We start from the raw sequence: 13,000 nt of genomic DNA on the forward strand, positions 1-13,000 counted from the left end.
AGCGCAGACACGCCCTCGCTGCTGAAGTCCTCGCGCGCCCCCTGGTGACAAACCTCAAGGACCAGGAGCTACCCCCACCCATACCTGTTCGACCTACCTGGTAATGTGAGAGTATGATGTCTTGAAGGTTTTGTTGTTGTTGTTGTTGTTTTGGGTACTGGATATTGAACTCAGGGCCTCGCGCATGCAAGGCAAGCGCTCTACCACGGACCCACATCTCACGTCTTAAGGTCTTAATAGTGTGCATACACAGTCCTGAAAAGAAATGGCTTTACCCAGATTTAAGAAGTGAATAAACATAAAAAAAAAAAAAAAATTACATTGAGAAAAAAAAAAATGAATAAACACTTGCACATTTTCGACCAAGATCCCCAGAATTGAGATTTAAATTCGGAATCTGATTCCAAAACCTGTGCCACACTGGCTGTCTTCATGACTCCTGGCTTCAAAGTCACATGGTTTCCAAATCATAACTTCTAAAAATAGCTTTGTACATCCTATAGCTTTTCTTGGCAAGACAGTTCTCTATGGTGGCTCAAGACCTTGGACCGGAGTGCATAAGTTTGAATTCCCACTCAACTGCTTTCCACCTTAGGTTTGTTGCTTCAGCTTTTTAGGTTTCCGTTTCCTCTTTTAAGCCAGAATAATGCCACTACTTAGATCATAGGGTTCTTGTAAGGATTAAAGAGAGAACATTAAGGCATTTTGAGAAGTGCCCTGAGCATGTCATTAAGTGTTCTATAAATGTTAGTGATTTCTGGGTCACTTTACTTTGTATTGACAGAATATAAAATTTGGATTGTTGAATACCTGCTGACAAAGAATACACACACACATATTTTTTTTTTCATGAATTTCCACTTTCAAAAAGTCCTCACTGCAGCATAATCTCCATTTTTCCATGTGGACTTAGTTTTTTGCAGAACTTCATGTTTCCTATTTCTTAGACAACTGGTAGCAACACCGTTCATCTGACCTCAGTGGTGACTACAGGCTGTTTTGCCAGCCTCAGACAGGAGGCTGCCCCTCCCTAGCAGTACCTCTTCTGAAGTCATGTTATATAATCCTGTGGGTCTCTCGCTCTGATTGCTTAAGCAAGGTCAACTAGAGTCATTTCTAGTGATTTTGGATCTCGTCTCCCTCCAGGCAACAAAGTTGTGACTCAAACTCTACTACAGTCTGCAGCCTAGTTTCCCGCCAAGTAGACAAATAAGCAGATACATCTGGTCCCATCCATACTGAGCAATAATGTTAGAAATGCTGAAACACAGGCAAGGTCTACAATGCTGTGTCCCTGGCTTCCAAGGTTCCTGAAGCCCATCCCGCCTTCCCCAGGATCTTCCATTGGAGTCCCTTTTTTGCCTAGTGGTTTCTATCACTTGCTACCAAGAATCCTGAAAATTCAACCGAACTATCATCTGTAGACTACTTTAGCAGCTTCCACCAGAATTTATTAAATACAATCAAGAATCATTTCTCAAGGCCTTCACTAAGTGCTGGGCACCATATTAAATTCTAGAAAGAGATGATGGTAGATCACGTTCCTCATCCAGATCCTGCATTTGGAAGAAATAATAAGCCTATACTTGGTCCCAGGAGGAACTGGAAGGGCTGCCTGCCATTGGGTGGTGAAACTTTCCCTGGGTCTGTTTGTTCATCTATAAAATGAGGGAACTGTGCCAGTGTTTAAACTGTAGTGGGGAATCCTGGTGCTCCCTAGGGGTGCTAGACCCAAGGGTAAGTCAAATGGCCCCTGAGCCCTCCTGCACTTGCTTTTTCAGGGGAGAGGCAGGGAGATGCCTGGGATTGAACTCAGGGCACTCCACCACTAAGCCATGTCCCCAGTCCTATTTTGTCTCACTGAATTGCTTAGCCCCTTGCTCTTACTGAGGCTGGCCCTCCTATTTCAGTCTCCCAAGCTGCTGGGATTACAGGTGTGTGCCACCATGCCCAGACAAACCGGCTTTTATAAACCACCTCCTGTGTCAACTTTTGGTGAAAGAGTTCCTTTGCTGAAGGGAAAATTTGACTAGATGGGCCCTGAGGTTCAACCTTCCAGCTTTTCCAGCCCCAGGATCCTTTATCGAAAACATCAGCCTTTTGCCTTCCTGTCATTCATTCTCTAGGCTCCTCAGGGGCAATCACTAACAAACGCTGAGCTTTCCCAATCTGAAAGACCAAAAAGAGCCGAAGATTCCCAAGTGGTACCTAAATAAAAAGTCCCTTGATCAAAAATTTCCTCCAGAAGTTTCATGTGGGTTGCTTAATTCTCATAATAAAGGATGAATTAAAAGGGGGACATTAAGCCCACTGGAAAGATTCAAAGATGGTCTTTCTCCACTTACACATTTTAATGTACATTAGTCTTGAGCCCCACAAAATATACTTTTACTGCAGAAAGCAAGTGATTTGAAGCTTTCCTGTTTTCTTGGTTAGGTTGTAGAGGCCATCATTATTTTATTATCAAGGAACCATGTTTCAATTTGGTGAGATTAAGTCAGGATCTCCAAAACACAAGATTTGGTTTACTGATTCAGATCTAGGGTGGGGCTCACAACTTTTATTTATTTATTTTTTTAAGTAGCTTGTAGTGACCAGGGTACTCAGCCAAGTTTGGCAACGATAGAACCTGTATTCTCCAAGTCCTCAATACAACTTTCCTTCAAAAATTCTCTGTTCCAATTACAAAAATGTTGCTCAGGATCATCTGCAAAGTGTAGGAATAGTTGGGAAGGTGGGATCTTGATGATTTGGAAAACAGCTCTGCCCTGCAAGAACTTACCCAGGGTCCCAGATCAGTCCATTTATGAGAAGCCTGTAGTGTTCCTAAGTAGGCCCTGGACTTCTGAATGACAGAAATGGAGAACTGCACTTAGCTTCAGCCCCACCAGACTAGGCCTTCAGTCACCAACAACTGCATGTGTACCAAGCAGAACTCACAGGCCCACTGCAACCAGTCCTTGTAAGCAGGAGAATGCCAAATTATTTTTTTCTAATTCCCATAAAAAGAAATTTTAATCCCCTGCTCCATGATTAAAAGAGTCAACAAAATTGTTTTATTATTATTTTATTTTCATATACAAAAAGATAAAACTTGAAATAGTTCTAGATTTTTCCTCCTATTCTGTTGGGGTGTGGCTGCTTCTTCACACAGGGGGAAAAAACTACATTCACATCGGTTTATTTGAGGACCCAGTGCAGAGTTTAAGCAGCAAAACCCCAATTTAGCAGATCTAATTTCAAACTTGACACTCATTTCTAAAAGTACCACAGTAAAAAGGAACAAAGATCCACTGCAAATGAATGAACTATGATACAATGTTCTTTCCAAAATGTTTTCATTTCACAACTGTAATTACATGGATGTCTGCTTCAGGCCATTTTAGATGTGTGTGTGTATATAATATATATATATAAATCAGCACACTTTTCAAATCCAGACAGGGTAACAGCAACAAGCTTAATTCTGTGTATATATATATGTATATATATATATATATTTTAAAACATGATACTTTAGTATAACTTTTGTTAATTCAGTAGTACAAGCTATTTCTGTTCTACTTTTTTTTTTATAGCTACAAGGGTGAAAAGTGACCTACTACATTAACATCTCACATATCCTGGTATACAAACAGTACTTATTGAATTTGAGCCAAAAACTAGAAGTCTTTAGTTTTAGCACTTGAAAGAGCTTCCTTGCTTCTACAGCCTTAAATCATACACTAGTCACAATTCCAGAATTTGTGATTACTCATCATTTTAAACTGTGAGAAACAGGTGAATCCAAACTTTTAATTACAATTTGTATATACAAGTTAGATAACACAGCTCAATAAGACTTAGCTACCATCCTAAGCCCAACACACACATTCTCCACTAAGTTAGACAAGTCTTAGGGTTTTCCTCCTTTTCCTTACAAATAATGTACAAATTCAGAAGTAGCTGGTAAAACTGATATATAAGATGGTAAATAAAAGGTGACATTTTCTGTTGGTTCCAAAACTGTTCCTGCAAATTTTGTACTCTGCTGTGTTCTTTAACTCTATGTCTGTTATATGCAGAAAGCTCTTTTCACAAGAATTGACATCAAACTTGATGTAAGTTAAATTCACAGTACTGTGTAAAGTTACTCAGATTCAAGGACAAATGTGGGAAAAGTATTAACAGGTGAAAATTTGGCCTTTGACATTATCATTACGATTATGTCAAATTCATAAGCAGATTCTTTTGTACAGTTGAAAAATGGCATCATGTGGATTTGTGGCATGGAAATGAAATCTAGAAATATGTTTCTAATCTGCGGTAACTCTCTCCTTCAACTTTAAAGTACCACTCAATTTTCTTTGCATTTTTTACAGATTTCTCAAAAAAATGAGGGGGAAAAGTCGCTGGCATTTTAACAACTGCTCCCCTCACTGGTGGTCTTAGTATTTCAGATGGGGTCTCCCAAAGAATCTCTAATGAATCATTTGCTCCCAGACAGCCTGACAATGACTTGGACACTTTTCAAATTAAAACTCAGATGTTGCCTGATCTTTCCTTCTCGTATCTCTGTCATTGTAAAATTTGGATGACAGCATTTTTCCCTTACGGAGAAATTATTTGGCTAAACATACACTTAACTCATGGCAGTGCTCTGAGGAAACCCCACTCGGGCTAAAGCACTTGCAGGGACTGAAGTCAACAGTCCACTGAAAGGGGCAAAGACCAAACAAATGCTTGAAGGGCTGAGCCTGGACCCACTGGGAACACAATGACCTTGGTGTCCCATGGTCAGCAGGATGGCAGGACAGCCCAGGCAGGCCGTTTGCATGGTTGAGCTACCACTTTTAATCTTGGTCTGCCATCTATGCCCCAGAGACAAAAATTCAGATGTGGTGACTGCTGGTTAATTAAGCTTCTTGAACTGGTAAAAAAGGCTCTTTAAAAATATATATATATATTTATTTATTTAAAATACACCATAATGACAAACAGCCATGTCCCAACAAGGCCTAATTTCACAGCAACATATGCTACAGACATCTTCCCAAAATGCACTGTGGTGGACAGTGGGTTTTTATCCTGCCATTTAAAGGAATGTTCTACATCTGAGCTTTAGCGACTGGAAATGTGTTACAAAGAGCTCATCTTTGGAACTAATTTGCATGCAAGACCAGCCCATTAAGCTGCTTCGCTTAATCAGACACACCAGAATACTGAAAACGGCAGAAGGCAGAGGAGCGCAGGAAGCACCTTCAGGTGACACTCCAGACCGACCCCACCCCAGCCAGGATGAGCTCAGCAGAAGCCCGTCTCAGTCCCTGCTTCACTTAAAACAAGTTTAAGTGCCCACACGCATCAGGGTTCCTGCGTGTGTTAAAGTCTGCAGTATCAAGAGGACCCAGATGGTGACACCATTCAACATGAGGTCTGAGGTAACTGGTTCTTAAAAGACCTGGATCGCACAAGTGCATCCAGAAATTAGAGCTGGGGAAAAGGAAAAAGGTAAGGGGTTTGGGGTTTGTAAAGACAAGTAGGAAAAGCTTACAGCAGTTGCTTTTAAGGGGAGGAGGGTGACAAAAACAAAGGCACAACAAAATTACATTCCAAGACAGGTGGCTGAGAGCAGAGAAATGTCCTTTCATGGGAACAGAGAAAGGAGTGACGGGTCGCTTCCTGGAGTGCTACTGGATCTGCTGGAACTATATTTTTCGCAAGTATAAAAGGGTAAAGTGTAAACTATACTCTAAAACAGAAGGAACAGAAAGCACAGGTGGTTTAAAATGACACATCAAGGAATCTCCTAACAAAACTACCTCCAGTGTACCTCTGGAAGCCGTGGCCTAAAGCCAGCGGGCAGAGTGTGGGGGTCAGGCCTTTACCTGGGCCTCAAAGCTGCCATTATGGACAGTAAGATTTAGTGTAATTATTCAGTTTCCCCAGATCCCATCCAAAGTCCCACCCAAATAACCATCCACTCTCTACCCAAAATTAAAAAGGTTAAAATGAAGACCCCCTTGCAGTGATGCGGACCTTCGTGGGAAAAGCAGGAAACCTCTGTGGACGTGTGAAAGACGCCCTGCTACTGCTGGGGTTCCAGTGTCCTCAGTGGGCTCCCGGCCAATTCAACAGATTAAAGCAGCAAGCCACTCACTCACTCTCATCTCAAAGGCCCTGACCACAGGGAACAAGATATGCCTGGCAGCTTTCATTTAATTTAATCACTATAGCCACATGCCCCACCCAACCCCTGCCGACCATTTCCGAAGAATTATTCAGCTCAATAATTTGGTCCTCGGTAATTCAGTTTGGTGGAACTCAAACCAATGAATTCCCATTTTAAAGTTCTTGTAGGCTGAATCTTTTTCTTATACATGCTGCCCCAGTCTGTGCCACATAAAATTTCCATTCCCCAAACACCTTCAACACTACTATATTCTGTGGCAGGAGCTTATAACTGAATGTTTAACCTCAGAACCCTTTGTTCGACAGGAATCTCAGGAGGAAGCACAAATGTAACACACTGCAGGCCCCTCTTCTTCAGATCTGCAAGGAGCCAAGCTGAAGTATCTGTCCTTCACAAGTGGGAGTTTTGGTCAGAGGAGAGTCATAAATTGACTCTAGGCTGCCAGTGTATACAAGAATCCATGTGAGTGCTAAGTAAAAGTTCACACCCCTCATGCTCCAGTGTACATTTATCCTGAAAGGTAAAGCTCAGTAGCTCTGATTACAAAAGCATTCTTATTCAAACTCACTAGACTTTATAAAAATAATCTGTGGTATAAAACAATCTCCACACTGTGTAGAAGAAAATCTGTCAGGTGATATAACTAAATATATATGTAGAGCTATAGCTTTTTTAAAGTAAAATTTCAAGTGTTATGTCTCTATTATATTACCTATTCTTTTATTTACAATGCTTTCTAACAGTATTGATGCAAACATGATTAGGAGAGTCAGGGAATGGGCCCATACCCAACCAACAGTGGAAGTTCCCAGAACTCAAGATACAACTCATTCATTTGAAATGACCCATCCTCACTGGCTGGGGGGTGGCAGGGGCAGGGGTACAACTAACTAATGGGTCACAATTTTCATAACTGTGAGCTCAGAAACGTAAACTTTGCAAATGAATGTAACACTTCCGTAGGCATCCAGAATAGCCCTCACTTAAATAGCATACATCCATACAGCTACATGTATGTTTCTTTAGTGTCCTGTGATTGCCTAAACCCTAGACTATCTGAAGACACTGCCCCGGAGGAAAAAAGATTGGTGCAGAGCCTATCACCACACTCTGGTCAATTTAGAGAATATGCATTTTAATTCTTAAGGAAACCACTTCAGTTTTGTCTACAAGCTGCCATAGGAGCAAATAAAGTATCACGGTTTTGGCACTACAGGATACATGGAGTACCACAATCAAAGTCTTGCTTCATTCGTATCTGGAAGATACCGTCATGAAAATGTTAAAACTTATTAAAAAACTTAAATAGTGGTAAATTCTGTACACTCAAATTCCTGTCCAAACCAAGTTTATAATGGACCCCCAAACAGGTGTGAAACGTGCACATTCAAAATACCCCACTAAATAACTTAGACTTTTGTTGATAGTTGCTAGGCCTTTTGAATTCACTAATTGTCTTTAAAAATGTGATTGGATCAACTGGATTAAGGGTATTTTAAAAAAGAAAACATTTCTTTTTTTCCTACAAAACTAAATCATTATCTCAAAAAACTTTTCCAAGCCTTCTAAAGGTTTGGGATACATTCATAGGTAGACTGCTGGTTACAAATCAACTACCTGGACTCTTAAACAACTATGAATATAACCCTGAATGCATTAATGTTTAAAATCTAGACTGAGAAAATATACAGTTCTTCAAGTGAATTACTGGGCCTGTTCATCTAAAACACATTGACCAAGTCTTAAGTTCCTTATTACTAGACTGAACACATTAGCTGCCAAGTATTTTATCAGTTTAGCTTTTACAAACAGCCACTGACCAAGGAGAACTCATGTCACCCACGTGCGAAGGAAAGTCCTATTCCTTTTCTGGATGCTCCCCCACCATATAAATAATAGAAGTACTGCACTTCTTGAAAAGGTGTGGTCTAATGTCCCTGAAATATGAATCAAGCCTGGTCATCTCTCCAAAAGTATGCCGCCAAAAACCCAACAGGCTGAAATAACTGAGACAAAATTAAACTGAACTCCCAAATACCTTTTCAATTTAGATAGATTTCTAGTGAGCCAAGTTCTTGAGAATGACTATTTAAGTTCTAGTTCCAATTCTAAAATATACTTATGTTTATGCTAATGTACTTATGCTTACTATATTACTCAGCAAAACAACACCACCAAATCTTTGTTATTATCAGTAGGTACTAGGAACTTCACATACTAAAAAAGGCGAAATTCTGTTTCTAAGAGGGCTACCTAGTCCTCCCATTCTAGATGGGACTGTCACTTCCCTGCCTTTGTGGTTGACCACAGGGGCCACATAACAGGCTTTGCTGAGACACAAGAGCATGTGAAGAACATTCAATACATAGCCCAGCTTCCCCAGGAAAAAAAAAAAAAAAAAACTACGTTTAGCCTGAGCCCAGGGCACAGTCAGCAGAACAGAGAGGATATGAATGTGACCAACTGGAGAGAAAAGCCATAAAGCAGAACTACAGGATCAAGTGCTGCAATTCCTAAAGCATCAGCTAAGTCAGGAGAGCTGACCTCGCCTCTTCGGGCAAGTTTGGTAGGACAGCCCCTTCCCTTGTGAGAATATGTGAGCAGGAGGTGATATTCAAGGTTAGGCAATGTGCTGCTTATTCTTCACAAATGCCCCCAACTGGAGACAGGAATTCAGAGTCAAACAGCTGGCACCACTTTGCCTTGCATCCAGGTTTTCCCCTTTCTCCTCAGAACACCCCATCTGCAATTCTTGCTCCCTCCTGCTAGGGACCAATAGTCCCAGAAGAAAACCTAGCTCATGCCAGCCCAGTATGCTCTGATGATGTCGTCCACGGCCTCCCCTGCTCACCCCATCACTGAGGACCCTCTGCAGGACACAGTGACACAGTGGCCTCTGTCTTTACTTGCTTCCTCCTCCTCTGATTCATTTCTGGATCTCTAGCTAGGGGCTGACACATCACAGTTTATTACCGGGGTTTTCAACCAGGACATTATCTGCAGAAGCCCATCCCCACAGCCAGGGGCTGCTTAGATGACAGAACACTGGAAAAGAAGGAGCAAGGATCCTTGGTTACTTCTCTTCCCTCTCACCTGCAGGGCTGGGACAGTACCTTCCATGGGCAGGGACAATGAGGCCAGGCCCCATTCACACACAAGTCTTCCACGGAGCTTGGGGGAGGGCGGGGAGGTAGCAGTTCTCTAGGCTCCCCAAAGTAGATGAATCTGTGGAGAGGAACACAGGCAGAGGCCCTATGATCCAATCACCACCATCTCAGATACCTATCAGGGCTCCAGGAGGCTCCCAGTTCACACAGCACAGGACAGCAGACAAATAGACTCTTTACCCAAGGGCAAAAGGCCCACCAAGGCCCACCCAAGCTCCCAGAAGGTGGTGGATGGAAACCACCCACCTTCCAGCCAGCAGCAACCAAATGTGCCACTTGAAGCTAAAAAAAGCACTTTGCAGCACAGAGTAGGGGCGGTGGTGGGGCAGCCTGAAGTCCTGAGAGCTGCACAAACCCCTAGACTCTCCCTGTCACACCAAACAGGCAATACTTCATTCTGATGACAAGGCCCCATGGGGACACTGCAGGGGTAGGTGAGGGGTCAGCAAAGCATAGTCACCCAGAGAAAAGGTATGTCTGCCCTCCTGTACTATGTCCCAACCAGAAGGTCCCATAGAGCCAGGGCTCAACCCTCTCTTGGCCAGGCCAAAAGACTTATCAAAGAATCAAATCAGTGCACAAAAGAAAACCGACGACCCAGAAGACATATAAAACCAAACAGGGAAGTTGGGGTTTAGTGTTTGGCATTGGGTAGAATTAGTGATCTGATTATTCCTGCAATGAATTAGCTACATTTATTAGTGGTTTGTTTCTTCTGAGGGTGAAGAGTAGAGATGCCCCCACTGCCTGAGGAAAAAGCTAAAGAAAGTAGATATGGCACTTTTCAATAAATATTTTAAAGCTTCTTAAAGAAATAAGTGAAAAGAAAAGCAACTGCTGTAAGGCCTATTTGCTGTTAAAAATTATTCCAAGGGAAGAAAAACACTACAGCACAAAATGAAACAGAAAAGAAAAAAAAAAAAAAAAAGACAACATAGCTCACCAAAACCAAACCACCGGTCCCAGTAACCACTCAGCCAGTCCACACTTTGACCCATGAAGCAAAAACTGAGCTCTGACAGGGAAGCAAACTGACCTCCCAAAGCACCCTGTACCCAAACACTCAAGAGAAAAGGACACCTCCAAGCAGAAGGCCCAGATGCCAACCAAGTGGAGCACCCACCCAAGTGTGGTCAGGCCCATTACACTGTGGACTCCCAGACCCTCTACTCCAGACCCGCAGTTCTAGCAACAGCCCTTGGGACACAGTGTGTGGCCACTGGTGCTACTGATCTCCCCCAGTATCACTACTGCTCATCTGCTGAAGGAATTAATCTCAAGTAAAATTACCTCATGTGGGCCTACGGGTTACAGTTTTACCCAGTTAAAGTGGGGTCATGTTATTCTGAACATCGACCAATCAAGTTATGGGAAACGTCTGACCTTACAAATAAACCAGGAGGCGGCAGCCCTCTTCAGTCTACCCAGGTCAACTTCTCTCCATCATCTGCCAACTCGCCTACTCTTGAGATTAAGAGAAGCACTGTTTTAAAATAAAATGATCCAAGGAAAGTAGGAGGAGCCTTCACCAACAATAGTGATGAACGCCCAGACTCAGCCCAGTCAGCCAACCTATACTCGATGACAATTATTTACAAGGGGGCTTTATCAAACAAAAATGGTAGTACTCCCTAGAAGACAAACTTTTTTTTTTTCCTCTATTTCTTTTAAACATCCTTGTCATAAATGTCAACTTACATTAAAATATACTTACTACAAGACAACACAACTAACAAAATATATAATAAAACTTACACAAGTAGAAAATTCTGAGGTATTTCTGGTTTGAGGTGGTCTGTGGTCGTGAAGTTTTAATTCTTTTACTTTTTTAAAATTTAAACCTCGGAAGCCACATAGCAAAGCATGTGTGTATATGTGGATGTGTGTGTTTTGTCTGAAAAAAAATTAACATGTTTTATAAATTAAAAGTTTTGAAATGTTGAAACAGCAGCATTAGGAACATTCACTGACTAAGAGCAAGGTTATGGCATAATAGAAAAAGTTTTTTAGAATATGCACCACTTTAAGGGGTCTGGAGAAAGCCATGTCCACGAGCCACAGAAAGGGGTCAGTAAAGTCACCACATGGGGCTGAGCCAGAGCTGCAGGGCTTGCAAGGTCCCCAAGAGAGACAGGCCTTCTTTGTGGGGCACACCCAGGAAAATTTTCTTGCCCCAGCTATACAGGGCATCCCCTATGGGCATTTCCCTGAAGTACCCCAGGAGGAAACAATTTCGATATTTCCTCCATTAAAGATACAGCATCATGTCACATGAAGAATGTTCACTAAACTATGATGATTTCTGCCCTCCACCTAATCTGAAAAATTTGAGCAGAAAAAAATGTTTCATCTTAGGCCAAGCCCAGGTCAGCAGAATGAAACTGGTCAGGACCAGCAGGTGGGTTAGAGCTGCCCCTGCTCTCAGATTTTCTCCAAACCCCGCACTTGCCCTTAATGCTCGGCCTCCACAAAGTCCTTGCCCTCGATTCCTGGTTACCTGAGAAGTAGCCTTCACAGCAAAGGATGTTGCTCCAAATGTGCCCAAGTCCAGTGTAGCTGTGTTCCAAACCCTACCCTAGCACCATCCTCCCCTTCCAACCCCAGTCCAAACTCCTCGTCCACATCTCAGTTTTTCTTCAATCAGGACAACACCCGTTAGATCCGTGAAAGACACATCTGCTGTTTCTTAAGCTCACTGCCTAAAAAAGGAGAAACAAAAAAAAAAAAGGGGGTGGGAAAGAGGGGGTGAGGAAATGCCTCTGCTGAGGAAGGTATATTCTTGTGTAACAGTCTTCGAAGGTTCCTCGAGTAGAGTTTGCAGCATTAAGTTTCCTAAGACAGGAGATGGGTTTCTTTGTGTCACAGATTCTGAGACGACAAACAAAGAGAAAGTGGGAAAAATGAATCCCAAAGGACAAGAGGTGGCTGAGGCTCTTCAGCATGGCGCTGGTTCTGCATTCACAGCTCAGCACCTCAACGCCTGCTGACGTGTCCGCTGTTTGCAATACAGTAGAGCAATATGCTGGTAAAAACTGACCCAATCCAAAAAATAATATTAATAATAATAATTATAATAATTATAATAATAATAAAAAGTCAAGGTAAAATAGCAGCTGCATTTTATGTGTTTGTTGGTTTTATGGGATTTCCAAAACAAAACACAACTTTTTTTTCCTTTTTTTCTTCAGATCCACTGAGTCTGGAGAGACACTCATGTCCTGGGCCTTAGATGCTTGACTCTTTAGGGGGCAGGTCCACATTGGTGACAGAGGTCACCAGGGAGACAAGACAGTCCGAGGTAGTGCCGTTGACCGACCTCCGGATCAGGGACACCCGCTCCTCCACGCAGCCTGCAGATAGGCGAGCCTCTGCATCATGGTCCCAGCACTCCTCAATGGTCACACAGAGCTGGGCCAGGCCCTGCACAGCAGTCGGGGGGAAGAAAAAAGACACCCTTGTTAGGACCTTTGGGTAATGGCAAGTATGGGGGACTCCAAACTTGATGATGACCCCAAGGATTAGTCAGAGCCTACTGGCCAAACTACGCCAGCAGGTCAATAAGCAGGGGCCTAGTGGAAATTGCAGCAATCAGGATGTTTACCCTCCTGATAGCCACCACCCTGAGCCCACTGGCTTCCCTCAGCCCCAAGAAAGTTCTGCT

The 13,000-nt window shown here is 42.6% G+C and overlaps 1 protein-coding gene across 2 annotated transcripts in view; it reads right to left on the reverse strand.

Annotated features, from left to right (window-relative positions):
- Window positions 1-3,033: 3,033 nt before the first annotated feature.
- ACVR2B (activin A receptor type 2B) overlaps window positions 3,034-13,000 on the reverse strand; it is a 40,057-nt gene continuing 30,090 nt past the window's right edge. For both annotated transcript variants that reach the window (XM_079116086.1, XM_079116085.1), the window contains exon 11: window positions 3,034-12,759. In XM_079116086.1, the coding sequence (XP_078972212.1) occupies window positions 12,565-12,759 (195 nt within the window). In that variant the 3' untranslated portion in view covers window positions 3,034-12,564. The remainder of the gene's footprint in view (window positions 12,760-13,000) is intronic.

Source organism: Sciurus vulgaris, assembly GCF_902686455.1.
Source record: "Sciurus vulgaris genome assembly, chromosome: 16".
Classification (NCBI taxonomy): domain Eukaryota; kingdom Metazoa; phylum Chordata; class Mammalia; order Rodentia; family Sciuridae; genus Sciurus; species Sciurus vulgaris.